This window comes from Trematomus bernacchii, unplaced genomic scaffold (assembly GCF_902827165.1).
Source record: "Trematomus bernacchii unplaced genomic scaffold, fTreBer1.1, whole genome shotgun sequence".
Lineage (NCBI taxonomy): Eukaryota > Metazoa > Chordata > Actinopteri > Perciformes > Nototheniidae > Trematomus > Trematomus bernacchii.
The window spans coordinates 7,696,263-7,713,633 of record NW_022987588.1 but is presented as its reverse complement, the minus strand read 5'-3'; the positions used below and the strand labels follow the sequence as shown (position 1 = coordinate 7,713,633).

General features: G+C 39.2%; 2 protein-coding genes across 5 annotated transcripts in view; both read right to left on the bottom strand.

Annotated features, from left to right (window-relative positions):
* Window positions 1-9,814, bottom strand: part of LOC117481323 (C-type lectin domain family 6 member A-like) — a 35,443-nt gene extending 25,629 nt beyond the window's left edge. For all 4 annotated transcript variants that reach the window (XM_034128969.1, XM_034128968.1, XM_034128971.1 and 1 more), the window contains exons 1-3: window positions 9,728-9,814; window positions 9,572-9,654; window positions 9,174-9,353 (exon numbers count right to left, since the gene is read on the bottom strand). The gene's annotated coding sequence lies outside the window, so the exon portion shown is untranslated. The remainder of the gene's footprint in view (window positions 1-9,173; window positions 9,354-9,571; window positions 9,655-9,727) is intronic.
* A 2,580-nt stretch (window positions 9,815-12,394) lies between these two features.
* LOC117481307 (protein mono-ADP-ribosyltransferase PARP4-like) lies at window positions 12,395-15,573 on the bottom strand. Its single transcript, XM_034128943.1, has 4 exons — window positions 15,467-15,573; window positions 13,872-13,974; window positions 12,900-13,032; window positions 12,395-12,560 (listed from the first exon to the last, which is right to left on the bottom strand). The coding sequence occupies exons 1-4, from the start codon at window positions 15,476-15,478 to the stop codon at window positions 12,395-12,397; spliced, it is 414 nt and encodes a 137-aa protein (XP_033984834.1). The 5' UTR covers window positions 15,479-15,573.
* Between the last annotated feature and the right edge of the window lie 1,798 nt (window positions 15,574-17,371).

Here is a 17,371-nt window from a genome sequence, read left to right as displayed (position 1 = left end):
TAAATTGTTTTATTTAAGTATCCCAGTAATGTATGTTGCATGTTTTAAATGTATTGTATTTACTTGTTTAAAATTAAATGTGTTTTAGATTGACTTTTAAAATCTGTCCAGGGACTACAGATGAAAAATAGCCTCTTGGCTAACTCTGGCACATTTACAGAAATGTTCATTAATGTGCACTGTCCCTGTTAACTAAATGAATAAATAAATAAAAACACCATTGTCACCGAAAAGTTTAACCACAAGAATCAAGACTATATGAGCTACCACTAGACAACTCACAGTCTGAAAATTACCATTAATAAAAACCCTGAACGTTTACTTTTCGTTTTAAACATCGTTTTAAGGTGTAAACGTGTCATTTAGGAACTGCGACAGCATAAATATGCGAACACAAACCTACAGACTGCTGGAGAAGAGATATCACAGGGGGGTTGGGATACACACATTCCGATGGCCAATTAGTTTTAAACAAAGAGTATACTCAACATAGGCCTACAGTATCGGGGGGTGGGGGCTGGTGAACGTTCATATTTATCTTTTTGAGAAGAGCAATATGAATATGTTAGTGGCTGATGTTAGAAGTATTCGTTGTTCTCGCGTCCAGGAGAGAAGCTTAGAATGAAGAGACTAATGGAGTCTCCGGAAAGGTTCAAATTGGTTGAGTTTAATGAAATGGCACGGTGATACAACAAGCAGAGGGTAAGAGGAGAGACAGAGCAGCTGTTGCCTCGCCGGGGTGAAGGGGTCAAGTCTTGTGGTGAAGAAAAATAAGTGTCTTTAGAGCTCCGTCACCTCTCTCTATATCTCAGTGGTGACTCCTCCTCATCAATGGCGGGTGGTGACGTAAGGAGGGAACTTCCCTCCTCTTTCTCATTGTCTTAGTTTCTCTGATTAGGTCATCTCTCTGAGAGTGAACCTTAAATGTATGTGTGATCAACAGACACGTTTAGGGGGTGAGGTTTTGCATACTGTGTCTGTGTATATCTCACTGTCTTGTAGGGTGAGATGGTTTTGCATACAGTGCCAGAGGGGGTATCAGCTGGCCTCCCAGAATGTTGTTGTAATGCAAATCTTCTTTGATGTCCTCCCATAAAGAGAGCCTGTTTCACTCAGAACAGTACACCCTCCTTTGGAGGAGACGTCATACTTGCAAATATAATAATAATAATAATAATAATAATACATTTGATTTATATAGCACACTTTAAAAACAACGTCATCTCAAGGTGCTTCACAAAGCTATAAGGAACAATAAGTAACAAGTTATCTAAAGGAGCAGCACATATAAAGATCCTTATTGCTTTCAATATGAACATTGTGTTGCTGTACGTTTGTCACCTAACTGATTATTCTCTCTAGACCCCAGCTGATTTTAAAGCTGCTACGACAAAGCTTACTGTGCGTTTAAACTAAATTACGTCATTGAATATTGATTTTAATTTCTAACACTGACCCAGCCCCATGGTCTGTCACAGTAGTGCGGGAAATAGAAGTGCACTGTTTTGCCTGGCTGGACCTGTAATTTACAGGAAAGGAGTGTGCGCTACTAAGAGGAGAGAGAGAGCTGTGGCTGATGGGCCAATAGGTGTGTAAACACACAGCATTCAGACTGTTTAAAAAACGGTAACAACGGACTATTTTTCTTAGCGGATCCATGTCAATTTAAATCAATACATACAACTATTTTTTAAATCAATAAAAACATTTTCTAAATCCATAAGCATTGCAATTAATATTGGGAGTCATGTCGTTACTTTGTTGAGAATGTGGCCATGTAATAAGCGGGATCATTTGCAGCGACTTGGTCATTGTGGGGAAAAATAACACCCAGGGATCAAGATCCTGATCTGCCGGACAAGGCTCCATTAAAATATAAATATTTTTAGTGAATTACTGAGTTTAGGCACGTTAATAACGTTTTAATGAAGTTGAATACAGAATATTCATATTTGTCAGTGATTTCATGTCAATTCAGCGAACATAAACATAAATGATCGTGGTGAAGATGATGATTAAATTAGGATTAAAAATCGAGAGCCGGCTGCATTTCCTCTCGTTCGTTTTTTCCGACTAAACAACATTATTTTGTTAAATAACAACATGGTGATGTTTTGTAAATGATTACATGTCTCTTATTTAGCACAGACTATGATCCTATCCGTGACATATGGATCTTAACAAAGATCCGCTATACAGTAGTACCAGACATACTGTACATCCAGTTTACTGTATCGAAGTTGATTTCACATGAGCTCCAGTGTGGAACCCCACTGCACCCCCTGGTGGATCAATGATCCATTGCAGCTGGCTTCACAATAATTACATTTATTTATCACGGGGGCGGTCTCAAGTCAGACTGGGGGCAGGCTCTTCATCACAGGCCTTTCCCGGGCCATTCACGGGCCGTTCACGGGCCGACCACGACCCTCGCGTTTCAAACTGTCCTAAATTAGCTGCTACATCTGTACTGTCTATGGTTGCTAGAGAGGATTGTGGGTAATGTAATGTCTTCGGCCATCCAAAACTCATAGAAAACTACTTGTTTCTCAGAATTGAAGGGGAAAACGTGACAAAAGCATTGTACACACACTAAAAATCTATCAATGTCGTTTAATTAACAAGGATAATCTGGTGTTTTTGAGTTGATGAGTAGTGGAGATATCACTGTCAAATCAATCGACAGTAAGGGGAATACTTACTTCCGGGTGTACAATTATCCGTTATCCAATGGGAATGGACGCTCACATTGCCTTTAACAGACGCCGACACAAACTAATGCCGTGCTTCCATGAGCGTCAAATCCCGCCGCAGATGGGAATACATTGCAATCAGTTGAAAGCTATTTGCGTCTGTTTATGAAGCTGAAGGAGCCTAGGAGCGTCCCAACTGCACGCCTCGGGACCCTGACCAAGCGTCGCTCCTGGACGTTTATGGAGTGAGAGTGTGTTGTTGCTGCCTGTGATTTCTATGACGTGACGAAGTCCTTGGCCAAGTGAATATATATCTTTTGCTCTCTTAGTTAAACTTAGAAGTTGTCTGTCTTTCCTGGAATTTTGAACAAAACACTATTGAGTCCTCTACTGGTGTTCATTCAGTCGTTACACATAAATCATACATTTAATTTTTGTAATCTAATCTAAATGATACGTATGAAAGATACACATAAAAGCATGCAATAAAAACACAATTGAACGCATTGTAGTACAAAGGGGTGTGGTCATATTTGGGAACATTTGTACTTAAACACTAAAGTATTAGCATAAAAATAAACTTGAAGTATCAAAAGTAAAATAACTCATTGTGCATAAAAGCCAGTAACGATAACACACAGCTGTGAAGTAGATAAGTAATAAATAGGCAAAATGATAATGATAAAACCACCATATAAAAAATATAAAATCAAAGTTTTGTTAATTTTAATTATTTAATATGTACATTGGCACCTATTAAACAACCTTTATATTTTGATTCTGATTCAGATAAGTAAAACAATAAATGGATAAAGCAGCACACATTACCTGTTCTTCATTACTGTCTACGACAGGGCTTCTCAAACTCCGGACCAAGGTCCGGATCCGGACCGAACTGCAAATCAATCCGGACCGAACCCTGTGTCCCATTATTAAAAATAAAAAAAAATTATAAAATAAAAAAATAAAAAATTATGATTCTGATAAATTAATGTACCAGTGGCGAGCCGTCAGGGCCCTCTAGGCCCTCTGTGAGGGCCTAAGATATTCTAAAAAATAATATTTAAAAACATTTAAAAAATATATATATATTTTTTAAATATATATTTTTTAAATATATATTTTTTAAATATTATTTTTGTTATATTTTTCATTAGTTTTACCGAAAAAAAACTTGATTTAATTGTATTTAAAATAACATTTCCAAATAAATAAATCCTTCGAATCTGCCTGTTCAGTCTCTGTTTGAATGTGAAGGGTTACATGAAAGAAGCTCGTCTGGCCCTCTCTGTGAGGGCCCGCTATAGTAACTGAACGAGAGAGTAATGTCAAATGACAGTACAATTGACCAATCATATCTTCCCTCTAAATGGGTGGGTTTTATTATCGCGGACTTTATGACAAGTTCCGCCCGCTGTGAAACTTTTCTTGTTTCCATAGCAACAACAACTTCCTGTCAACAGCGTGAACTCGCCTTCAAAATAAAAGCATGCCAAATTACACTTAAGACATACAACTGCAACGAAAGTAACAAACACAATGCAATATCCTTTTCAATGTCAAAGAACACAAATGGGGTTCCCAGGTGTTGTTTTGTGTGGTAGAGGGTCGCTGTCATTGATGCGTTTTGCACCCTGGGCCGTTGTTTTGATATTCCGCTGAAGTATACGCTGTGACGTAATAACTTTTTTTTTTCTTTTTTTCGAGGGAATTGGTGGGGGTCAGAGGGCCTAGGTATAAAGCTCACGGCTCGCCACTGTAATGTACATCATCATGTACGCGCGTCTTGTGTCTGACGCGTTGTGAGAATGAACGTGCATATATATTTACTTGTGTGCGCGAGCATGACATGCATAGCAGACCGCAAGTTAACCGCAAGTTTACCTTGACATACTGTATGTATGTATTGAATGTGTGTGTGTATACAGGGGCGCCGTTTACCGACAGGCAAGGCAGGCAAGGCAGGCAAGTGCTTGGACCAGAAGGGGGCTTCCAAAGAAGGTAGATTAAGAAGGTCCACAGCAACGACAACATGAAACACCCTTTAATTTACTGCAACGACATGTCGGGAAACTCCATGCATAGAGCGCCAAGTAACTGCTTCTTAATTTCAGTTTCGTTTCTCCGCTCGGGGGGGGGGGGGGGACGGACACTTTACTGGCATTGATCCGGACCAGTGACCTTGTATAAAGTTCACAACTGGACCTTTAATAAAAAAGTTTGAGTACCCCTGGTCTACGACAACACACTCTCACTCCCTAAGCGTCCAGGAGCGACGCTTGGTCAGGGTCCCGTGGCGTCCAGTTGTGACGCGCGGAGACTCCTTCAGCTTCATAAACGGACGCAAAGAGCTTTCAACTGATTGCAATGTATTCCCATCGGCGTCGGTATTTGACGCTTAGGGAAGCACGGCATTCGTTTGTGTCGGAGGCTGTTAAAGGCAATGTGAGCGTCCATTCCCATTGGATAACGGAGAACTGTACACCCGGAAGTAAGTATTCCCCTTACTGTCGATTGATTTGACAGTGATATCTCCACTACTCATCAACTCAAAAACACCAGATTACTGTATCCTTGTTAATTAAACGACATTGATAGGTTTTAGTGCGTGTCCAATGCTTTTTCCCTTTCAATTCTGAGAAACAAGTCGTTTTCTACGAGTTTTGGATGGCCGAAGACATGACATTACCCACAATCCTCTGTAGCAACCATAGACTGTATAAAACAATTAAATAATACATTATTCCGAGTGTGCTTGCTTTTCTCTTTGAAAGTCATCACATAACGGCATTGTAATACACGTTTCGGCTGCATTAAATATGACATATCTGCCGTAGTTAACTCTATGTACTGTATAGAGCCCTGATGACAAGACTTCTAGACAAACAGGAACTGCCGCCAAAGCTGAAAACTTGACGTGGATCTTAAATATATAAGCAATTAAACAACATCTTACATTTCTTTTCACACAATACGTCTCCTTGCAGTATCAACACTAATTCGGCTGACTTTTATATTTGATCCAATTGGTAGATAGGCTGTATTTACGCCATAACGGTGCACAGCTGATAGAAAGGGACACCTACTGGTTAAAGCACGTTATTGCATTTTATAATTTTATTATTAGATATTAATAGGATCCCTATAAAGTATATTCTTTACTCGTCGTTATTCTCTACTAATAGTTAATTAAAGACTGTATATAATGACTATTTTGCACATCCCTTTCAAGATTTCAAGATTTTCTAAGGTTTATTGGCATATCATATTATACACAACTACGGTGTAGTTATGCAATGAATGAAAAACTTGGGTCGCAGGTTCCTCAATAGTGCATTACAAGACATCTATCAATATGTGTGTACCTCCACCATTACATTGTCATATTCTGCACATTTCTTATACTATCTACATACATCTTATAAGAGTATAATACATATGTATAATGTTAAGTTAAAATAAGTGCTTAAACATAGTTAACATTGCAGGAAAGCAATATATTAGATGTTAAGTACTTTGTCAGGCTTAATATTTATCTGTAGATACAAATTTCACTGTGTGTGCTGTGTGCTCTGCATGTGTGACCATCAAAGAGGATTTCATCCCTCCATATTCATCTTCTATACCCCCAAAGCTTTTTTCTTATTCAAAAGAAGACCTTAACCTAAAGTATTCTTTAATGTTTAAATAAAGCCTTATTAGTTTGTCTGTTTTGCACATCCTCCTATTAATATCTAATAATAAAATTATAAAATGCAATAACGTGCTTTAACCACTAGGTGTCCCTTTCTATCAGCTGTGCACCGTTATGGCGTAAATACAGCCTATCTACCAATTGGATCAAATATAAAAGTCAGCCGAATTAGTGTTGATACAGTACTGCAAGGAGACGTATTGTGTGAAAAGAAATGTAAGATGTTGTTTAATTGCTTATATATTTAAGATCCACGTCAAGTTTTCAGTTTTGGCTGCAGTTCCTGTTTGTCTCGAAGTCTTGTCATCAGGGCTCTATACATAGAGTTAACTACGGCAGATATGTCATATTTAATGCAGCCGAAACGTGTATTACAATGCCGTTATGTGATGACTTTCAAAGAGAAAAGCAAGCACACTCGGAATAATGTATTATTTAATTGTTTTATACAGTCTATGGTTGCTACAGAGGATTGTGGGTAATGTCATGTCTTCGGCCATCCAAAACTCATAGAAAACGACTTGTTTCTCAGAATTGAAGGGGAAAAAGCATTGTACACACACTAAAACCTATCAATGTCGTTTAATTAACAAGGATACAGTAATATGGTGTTTTTGAGTTGATGAGTAGTGGAGATATCACTTTCAAATCAATCGACAGTAAGGGGAATACTTACTTCCGGGTGTACAATTCTCCATTATCCAATGGGAATGGACGCTCACATTGCCTTTAACAGCCTCCGACACAAACGAATGCCGTGCTTCCCTAAGCGTCAAATACTGCCGCCGATGGGAATACATTGCAATCAGTTGAAAGCTCTTTGCGTCCGTTTATGAAGCTGAAGGAGCCTCGGCGCGTCACAACTGGACGCCACGGGACCCTGACCAAGCGTCGCTCCTGGACGCTTAGGGAGTGAGAGTGTGTTGTCTACGATCACCAGATCTGTTCCTCTGGCTCTGCAGTTTTGTCTGCTTTGTTCCCAAGAAGCTTTCTCCGTAGAGAGGAGATAACAGACACAACCGACCATCCTCCATCCTGCAGGACAAGTTTTCTCTGCAAAAAAATACAAGACATGCCTTATTACCTTCTTTTGAGTTGTAAGATTTAGTTGACTCCTTGCTGAAATATTGAACTCTTGAGAGCATTCTTGTCCCTTGTGTGATTTTAAAAAAGACATATTCAATAAGCATTGTTGATGATAACCAAGATCTATTCTGATAGATCGGTATCATTGCATGGGACAAAGGGTAAAACTTCTCTCACTCTGCATCATTTTAAGAGTCTGTTATATTCCTTCCACGGTATTATAAGTCCAATTGCTTAATAAATAAAATAAAAAAATACTGCAATAAAGGCGGTAATTTTGACCGACATGACATCAAAAAAGGAAGATGATATAAAAAACATTCCTGGGAAATGTATCTTCTAGATCACCATATAAATAATAATAATAATGATAATACACTTTATTTATATAGCACCTTTCAAAATGTAGTTACAAAGTGCTATAACATAAAAATACACGGTGAGCAAGATAATTAAGCAACAGCATGTAAACATAAAAACACATAGAAAATAAATATAATAAGCTTAAAAATAAAATCACACAAGTCATTACAAACTTGAAGAAGAGCCGTTTCAGTACTATGATTTTTCTAAAGCCAGATTAGAATTTCTCTAAAATATTGTTGTCATTGATAAAAGCTAACAATTATTCTGCTACAGTTTTTTCTAAAACTTTATCTAAAAATGGGAGCTTGGAAATATGTCTAAAAATGTTGGGCTTTTTAAGAAATGGCTGAACCAGCGCAGTTTCAGGGACAGAACCTGTAAAAAGAGAGCAGTTAAAAATGTGCAGAATACAAGGTGTCAACATTTTTAAAACATCCTTATAAAGAGATATTTAGTTATTCACAATCTTATAATTATGTGAAGTGATGGGACTGAAGCTTTTTAGCTTTTAAAACGATGTTACAACGATTTTTTTAAAGGGCTGTACACATCAAAAATGTATGTGAAAAAAAAAGCACTGAGATTAAAATAAGTCTGGTGTTCTACACTTTTATGCAGAAGGGTTTGGCAATATATTGATATTGTCAAACAAGAATAGATAAGTTGTTAGACTTTGGATTTCCTCATATAGTAAGTTGGCATGTTGTCTTTTCACATTTTTATGATTCTAGTATGAAGACATCATTGTAGAGCTGTGCCCGTGATACCCACCCAGGAAAGGACATTTGTTCATGTGTTCATTATAGGTAGGCCAGTGCCTCAGAACGCACTTAAGCCCGGCTGCCTGTCCACTCTCCGACTCTCTCCTGGATCCCCTTCCCCTCGCCCAGCCTGGCTCATTTTAAGTTAATATATTGTTCATCGAACTCCACTGCAGTGACTTTTTTATTTACTTTAATAAATGTGAGTTTGTTCTCGCTGAATTCCCTCTCCTTTGTTGTGGCCTACAAGCCGGTCATAACATGACTTTAAAAAAATGCCTGGGCAGCTTAGAGGTCTAAGCATTGGTTTTAAGTTTAAGGGCCCAGGGTTCGACACCAAAAAAACACCACTTTTGTCTTCGACCTTTTTAAATTTACATTATATCTTTGTTCAATCACATTATAACATTTCCAATGCCATTCTCTGGTACGCTCATGTTATTTTATCAAAGCAGCAATTGCCAACCTTAGAATATCGATGCAATATTGAGGTATTTGCTCAAAAATATCATGACAATTGATATAATCCATATAGCCCAGCCCTGTGCAAAACCGTCACAGAAAAGCACTCACTCTGTTTGGACAAACTCTGAAGCCTGTCCACCTCTCTGGTCTTTTCAGTGAGGTTGGCCTTCAGTCCGTCTCTCTCTTCAGTCACTGAGTAGAGCAGCTGATCTCTGGCCTGGAGACGCTCAGTCAGGTTTGCTTTGACAGCAGAGAGATCTGCAGCTGCACCACCTACTGAGTTATGGTCTGGAATAAAAATAGATGTTTCTTAAATTACCTGATGCAATCATACTGACACAAACCAAAGTCAATGTTATCTAATTTCGCCCAAGGAGAAAAATAGAAAACCAATAGATGTTTTGATCAAATGTGCATCTTTCAGAGCAGAATATTGCTCCTTAAAATCACACGTTCAAAATGACTTATGAAACGAATATAATATATATATTAAAAATAAGACTCACGGTGGACAGCGAGGCCGATGAGTCCAGCCAGCAGGAAAACAACCAGCAGCCCCAGACCGAGAACAGACGCTGGGAGAAATCTCCTGGGACACAGAGAAGACCAGGGAGTTTAATAAATCCAAAATCCACAGCTCACTCTGTCTGACTGACCCTTACCTTCTTGTATTGTTGATGATCTTGAGCTTAGGGGTTTGACATCGTCAAGGTTGACATAGATTTCGTCCATCGCTCATGGGAATGTCAAGCATTGAAGTATGTGACTGAGGAAAGTGTGTTGGTTGGTTTCAATTTCTAAAAAATGTGTCTTTGAGGAAGTCACAACTCTCAAGTGTTAAGAGTAGTTTCATTGCTGTGTCAGATAATTATCTATCTAAAAAAAACAATACAAATATAAGGAAATGCTATATTTTTCTAGCGCTGAGTCAAGACAAATTCAAATAAGCTTTATTGATATGACCATAATTAAATTAAAATATAATTAAATTAAAACACACCCGTAAACCTCTCTTTGACAAGTTTAAAAGAGTATTAGCTGACATTGTTGTGAAAGCAGGGATCTTAAATGAATGCTGATAAACACAAGAAAACAAATGAAGACAACTGGGGAACCTTTTGAAAGACTTTATTTTTGTTCATGATTACATAAACACATATAGTGGTGAGTACCTTTTTATATCCTGCTTCTTCACACATATTCTCTCCAGTACAGCGTTAGCTCTGAGTGTTAGCGATGCTTGCTAATGTAAACACTGACCATATTACTTCCAAAATAGTTGGGCATTGTTTCTGATAGCGACGTTTCTGATAGTGCCGTGGGTGTAAAGCCAGCCCTGATTTTAGTAATGTCGTCATGACCGCAGCACATCTGGATCAGCTCCGTTGTACCCCCGTTTTTAGAGATTTGAGTACGGAGAAAAAGAGAGAGGGTTGTATTTTCAGACACTTTGTGTGTCTCCTTACACACCGGGGACACATATGTGTGTATAAAAGACAAAGGTGCATTTTGCATGATCGGGGACCTTTAAGAAAAAATGGGAAGTGGTAAAGCTGCTTTTTATCTGATAACAGCAAGTTGTTGAGTGCAAGAGCTTTATCTTGTCCGAGAACATGTAATACACCCACCATATTTGTATAATAAGTGTTATCTTGTATAAAAAAAGTTGCCATTTCCTGATTTAGCTACACATTTACTCGAGTACTGTAATGTACTTCAAATAAAAGGGAGTTTGATTTTACTTTTTTGAATGAAACATGAGCAAATCCTGCAGTTAAAGTCTTGTTTCTTTTGGTATATATTGAAATTAAAACTTGTGGGATGTTTATGGTGCTTCATATTGCATTGACTGAGGTCACACTGATATTTATTTCAAAGTCAAAGTTATTTGCACCGTTTAACCTTAAAACGTGTTTCACATTCAGAATTTTAAAGGTTTTAAGTCTTTTGCTTTGTCTCTCGTGAGTCGGTTGATTTTGTTAATATTGTAGTTCCAAATAAAAGAGGAAAACAATCCAAAAACTGGTTGTTTTAATCCACTTCTTATTGAATTTACAGAACAATACTATACTGTACCCTGATTTATACCGCTACCATGATATATAACTGCATATACTGTGAAAGAAAATCCTATATCCTACACTAAAATAATCAAAGGTGCTTAAAAGGCAGTTATAAATGAAACACTAGACAAAAAAAGATTCACATGTACAAGGTTACTCAGAGAAGCAACACACACCTTCAGCAGGTCAGTCCAAGATGTTCCCAAGAAACTGACCCTTTTTGGGCACAAAGGCACTGCTTCCTTATTTTATAATAACATGTGACTGTGTGTTCAACTGTGGGAAGACAGCTGTGACTACATTTACCAGTAAAATATTTAGAGAAAGTAGTAGCTGCGGAATTAGTTTTGGTTTTGACTAATTTTTGATGAGAGGATTACAAACATGCAAATAGACTGCTACTCATCGTGACCTTCCCTTTTATCACTGGTCACAATGATGCTATCTCTGTCTGAAGGCATTGTTGTGGACTTGCATGCATGTGAACAAGATGATAAGTATCAGGCCATGAAATGTAATCTAGCCTTTAAATCCTCTTTCCCCGAATAAGGGCATGTCCACATAACGCTCCAAGGGTTGTTTTGTTGTTTCTATGACAGCAATATCTTGACACTGTATCACCATTGTTGTATTACAGACTAGCCTCACCCCTTGGATTTTATTATCGATTTGTGCTATGTATTTGTTTGACATTGTGTCTATGAGAACAAACAGGAGGATGCTTGTTCTCACATTTTGTGTGATTGAGCCTCACAGCTTTAGTCTGACAGCCTTAGAGTGAGGAGGATGATATGTGTACGGTACGATAAAAGCCACACACTCACTGGCAGATCTGCTCCAACAAACAGGCTCTTTGGTCTTTGTTATGATGGTTACTGTCTGACAGTGAGACAGTCATTTCCTTCAGTGACGTCAACAGCGTTTTTCTGGAAAGTTTAAATATTTTCAACTTGACCAAAAAGGTGGAACGGTCAGAAGAAAGACGAGGGGTGCAACTCTTTCTCTGAAGACCACGGTGTAAAACAGTATAAGCTATCGCCTTATTGGAATACATTTGAAAAAAGATGCTGACGTGCAGAAAAGGCGATATGTAGACCCAAAGCAGTTTAAGTTTAATAAATCAGGTCTGCAGTAAGCCAATTGTATCTACCTATTTGAGAACATGTAAACACACTGACTGAATAAAAGGGCTACAAATACATCCAATAGATTATGTAATCCCCATAAAAAGGCAAAGGGGTATGAACCTCCCTCTCACTATCCTGCTCAGTGGACCAGGACCTGGGGGACGGTCTTCTGCAAGCCAAGCAGCTGGCGGGTGGAGGACTCCCAGCTGAATCCAAACTCCAGCCGACTGTAGACACACGGGTACTGCCGGTCCGCCCAGCAGACCCAGTCCACCGCCCTCTTCACCTCCTCCCAACGCTCAGGCCTGGAAGAAGAAGAAGAAAGTCGATATGAAAACAGGTTGCCACGCTGGACATAGTGACAGCTAGTCTCAAAAAATCACCCAGAGAAGAACATTGCAATACATATTGGATCTTTTGCAAATGAGAACAACATATTTGAGTGTTTTAAAAGTCAATGGGCATCTCAAGGTTATGAATTGAGAGATAAATGCTTTGTTGTGTTGTGATGTGTTTCTCTTCCTGTTTCATTTCCTCTTTTCACACCTTTGTACTTTGGTTGCAGTGTAAGCCTTCAAGCTTGGAATCAGTTTAGGTGTTTTTATTTAGGATCTTCATGTTGTTCGATTAAGTTTTGGACAGACCTGGGCAGAGGGGAGTCGTCCAGGCAGAACAGGGTGCGGAGCAGTTTGCCCTCCTCTATCTTCTCCTCTCTCATCAGCTGCAGAACCAGCAGAGTCGCCACCAGCTTCAGGATGTCTGCATGGGCCTTCACACCTACACACACACACAGACAAGTACAGTACATGCTTTTAACATCCGTGGGAAACAAACTCATCATCATGGCTGAGATATCTGTAAGACTTAAAAAAGAAAAAGCAGTGCAACTATGCGAGAGTCCTCAATGAAAACTGAAAGACAGGCTATTTTTTGTGGACAGAGATGTCACAGACGCATTTTTGTAAGTGTATTTTTCCACTTGGAGCCCCCACTCGTACATCTCCATTGTGAAGCAGATGTTAATCTCAAACCCTGGACAAATAAAATCCAAACTATCATGAAATATACTTGTGGCGAAAAGTTGGGTTTTGATATAAGTCTCTAAAAAGCAGAGACGTGGCATGATAACTGTTTGCAATTTGACCCTAGACTGTATATTTTCACACACTAAAATGTATAAAATGTGGCAGTTTTGAGGTTATTCTTCTCTTCTTCTCTTGAGTATTAACACTGGTAATGGCTCTAGCAACTTACTTACTTTGAATACTGATTTTACATTCAATATTCAACTTTTCACTAAAAACCTTTTAATATACGTTTGACTTGAATCAAAGAAAGAGACTTAGTCATTAACAGGTCATTTTTAAACTCATCTTAATGATTTAAAAACTAAAAACTCATAAATACAAATAGGACATTCTCGTCTGATTGGTTAATATTATATTGCTTGGAAGGTTATATTAAACTTTAAAGAACATGTTGGCACTATTCGGCGAATGATACTTCTATCTCCACGTGTAAATCCAATCTTTTGGCCACAGAAAGATGTGGAAATGATCTGAAATGACAAATATATTCCCACTCTAAAGGCTGCATCAGTTTCTGAGAGTCCTCACCCAGAGACTGGATGCCTTTGTTTTTCAGGAACACGTTGGCGAAGAGGTCCACATCCAAATTAATCAGCTCACCCAGCTCTGCGGTGAACTGCCAGTAACCCTCCTGCAACACAAAGAAAAAAATAAAATGTTTATTGCCTTCATAAAGTGGTAATTAATTACGCCCCCATGGTTAAAGTGCCAGCTAAAAAAAATACACATTAACATAAGCATTACTGCAGCAGTAAATACATCCAAAAAACACCATTTAATAGTAAAACACTCACTGATGATATAAGTTATTACAACCTTTTACTTTACGTGTCAACCTACCTGGTGATAAACCCGTTTCTGATTCTTCCTCCTCTCCCTCCCACCAGATTAATTAATGCAATTAACTGATAATGTTTACATACTTTTACTTCAGTAAGCTTTTGAATGCATGATTAGGAGTGGAGTATTTCCACAGTTAGGTATTAGTACTTTTAAAAGCATCTAAAGTATTTTTCCAAAATGCTTGTACGATAATACTGTACATCGCCAAGTTGCATAAGACTGCTTTTGAAACCCAAAATTGCCCCGCTGTCAGTAAACCTATCTCTAACTGCTGTATCGCTATAGTTACAGTGTTTTAAAGGAGAGGTGTCATGGCCATTTCCACTGATCATAATTCCATTGTTGAGGTATACTAGAATAGATTTATACTGTGCATTTTTCCAAACTCACATTGGTTTCTCATACAGCATCTCTGTAAACTACTTGTATTCACTGAATTTCACTCTCTGCCTTTAACGGCTCGTTGTAGCTCCCAAAGCTCCAGCCCCCACCCTCCCTCTGAGCACAGTGTGCTCTGATTGGTCGGGACGTTGTGAATCGCGCTGAACTCCGTGGAGGTGTTGTTTCCTTGTTTAGGATACATAGCGAAACACAGCCAAACTCATCCTGAGCACACACAAACTCACAGCCGAAGTAAAAACAATAAGTGTGGCTTGATATTGAGTAAGAAAAAGGTAGATAAACGCTGTGAGAATGGGTCTGCAGAGAGAATTTCGCCGCAATACCAACTGTCTGTTATCAGCCTGCAGCCAGGGAGGAGAAATTAGCTGAGTTGCCTGCTCCCTGCACACAGATGTGTGTGTGAGGAAGTCCATGGATTGGTCAATATGGACCAATAAGCGTTGGCTTAACATAACGGCTCCGCGGATTGGTCCATTTCGTTCCGGGTACGGCATGATGTCAAGCCGTACCCGGAAGAATCAAATGGACAATGACGTATTGGCGTTTTGGGGAGGTATTTTCTGTGCTAGAGTTTTACTCGCTACAGGGTGTACTTTGAGGGTTTTGACTCTGCACACCGTTTACATGCATAAAAACCTTCATAACACACAAGGGGACGGGTAATAACCGGAAAAGCATGACACCTCTCCTTTAACAAGAAGTGCAAAGCAGCCTTCTGACAGCTAATCATCCCAAATGGGTTTCACAAAGAAATTATCAAAAGATCAGAATTGATAAACCATTCAAAGGGCTGTCATTTTATCCTGTCAGCAGGAAAAGAAAAGGTCCATGTATGCACTCGAGAACAGCCGCATACGTTCATTTTGAATATTTCTTACCGAATGCTGCATTTGGAAGATCTCTGTCCATCTGAGCTTCAGCGCTTCAGGGTCTGCTGACTTCCTCCTGAAACGACATGATCACAACAGGACACTCTTAGAGAACACTGGAAGTTGTGTACTAAAAAACACACACATAAATCAAAGAATGTAAACATAAATACTCACATATACTGACTTTCTTTTTTTTCCACATGAGTAGTATAACACATGCTCATCTCGTCTCATTAGTATGCATAAAAAAGTGACAGGTCACACCTTCTAAGTCCCGCCCCCTAATTATGCTAATGAGCCCCCTTTGATATGCTAATGAGGCCCTTTGTTCGAGGTGTTATCGCGTACAGGTGTCACATCCTCCCGGTAGCCCCCCACCCCTCTCAGCCCACCCCCCTCCCCCTCACATACAGGTGTTACATCCTCCCCGTAGCCCCCCCCCCCCCCCCCCCCCCCCCCCACCCCCCTATCAGCCCCCACCCCTCTCAGCCCCCACCCTTCTCAACCCACCCCCCTCCTCCTCCCCCCTCCTGTCCGGTCAACATGTCCGTTACAGTTTAAATCTTCCGGACAAAATTAGAATAGTGCCGGTCAAAGGTATTCTATGTTATTTATTGAGCTTTGAAACAAATTGATATGATTCGATATTAAACCAACTAATTATAGAAGACAATTAACTATTCAAACGTGTACAGTAATTTACAATAAAACGGGAATAATAAACGGAGCGCTCTCCCCCTCTCCTGACAACACGCCAGTATCATGCAGCTTGCGGATCCAATAATGAGTGACCCGACAGTAAAACTAAACATATCTATAAATAGTTTAGGTAGTTTGAGAGGTAATTAAAATAGCTACGTGTGATATTATAACCTGAAGAGTGTGTTTTGTTCCGCTCACCGCATGCAGAGATGCATGTCGAATAGTCCGCAGCACCGGGTCTCTCCCGTCAGATTAGACTTTACTAGCGTTTATGTCCATATCGATCAGATCTAGCTAGTTCTAGCTAATGATATGACTACCTGCTTATTAAAAGACACCTAAACAATAAGCGTCACTATGCAATGGGGTGAGGCCACAAAGTATAGCACAGCATTATGCATTTTGTTTACATGCCCACCGGAACCCCGAGGCATTACCAACAGATCAACGCGCAATCAACCCATACAGGACATCTCTTGCTACACATTATGTGTAGACATTATAATTGACTATTCTTGTCTTCTGATGTTTAATTACATCACCCCATTAATAAAATAATCCTCGGTTGGATGCTACTGAATCGGAAGCTGTTGGTACCTGTGCATGTGGATAGTATGTAATTTGTAATCCCTGTAATGCTACTGTATGATGTCCTTTTGTTGTTCTGTTTATGTTTTTAATGTTTCATGTGGAACCTACTTGAGCAGGTCTCCCTTGAAAAAGAGGTCAATGATCTCAATGGGATACAACCTGAATAAATAAAGGTTTGAAATGAAATGAAATGAATCCCTATATGAAGTTATATGAGGCGGGGTGGGGGTAATATTAGAAATAGCTGCAGGTATGGAGAAAAGAGAAGATTTTTTTAAATGTTCTGCTATTCACTCAGGGTTCTGGGATGGCTCCATAGGGGCTGCTCAGCACAGAGGTTAGCTGCAAAAAACACTTAAGAATGCACAGACTTCGGGGTGTGATCCAAAATGGCTCCAGACATTACCTCCCACCCCCACACATGCACACACACACACACACACACACACATACACATACTCCCCTCCTCCCCAGACCGTTTTTTTTTTTTAAATATGAGTTGTGCTAATAACTAAGGATGCTCTCTTAAACTGTATGGATTGTGAACTAATATTTAATTACTTTACTAACTATAAGGGACTCTCTTATTGAAAGGAGGGGTAATCTAGTATTAACTGC

Coding starts and splice junctions, on each gene's coding strand:
- LOC117481307 (XM_034128943.1), bottom strand. Junction 13,033..13,871: donor CAAAGGCATCCAGTCTCTGG/GTGAGGACTCTC, acceptor GTGTGTGTGTAG/GTGTGAAGGCCCATGCAGAC. Junction 12,561..12,899: donor GACGACTCCCCTCTGCCCAG/GTCTGTCCAAAA, acceptor TTCTTCTTCCAG/GCCTGAGCGTTGGGAGGAGG.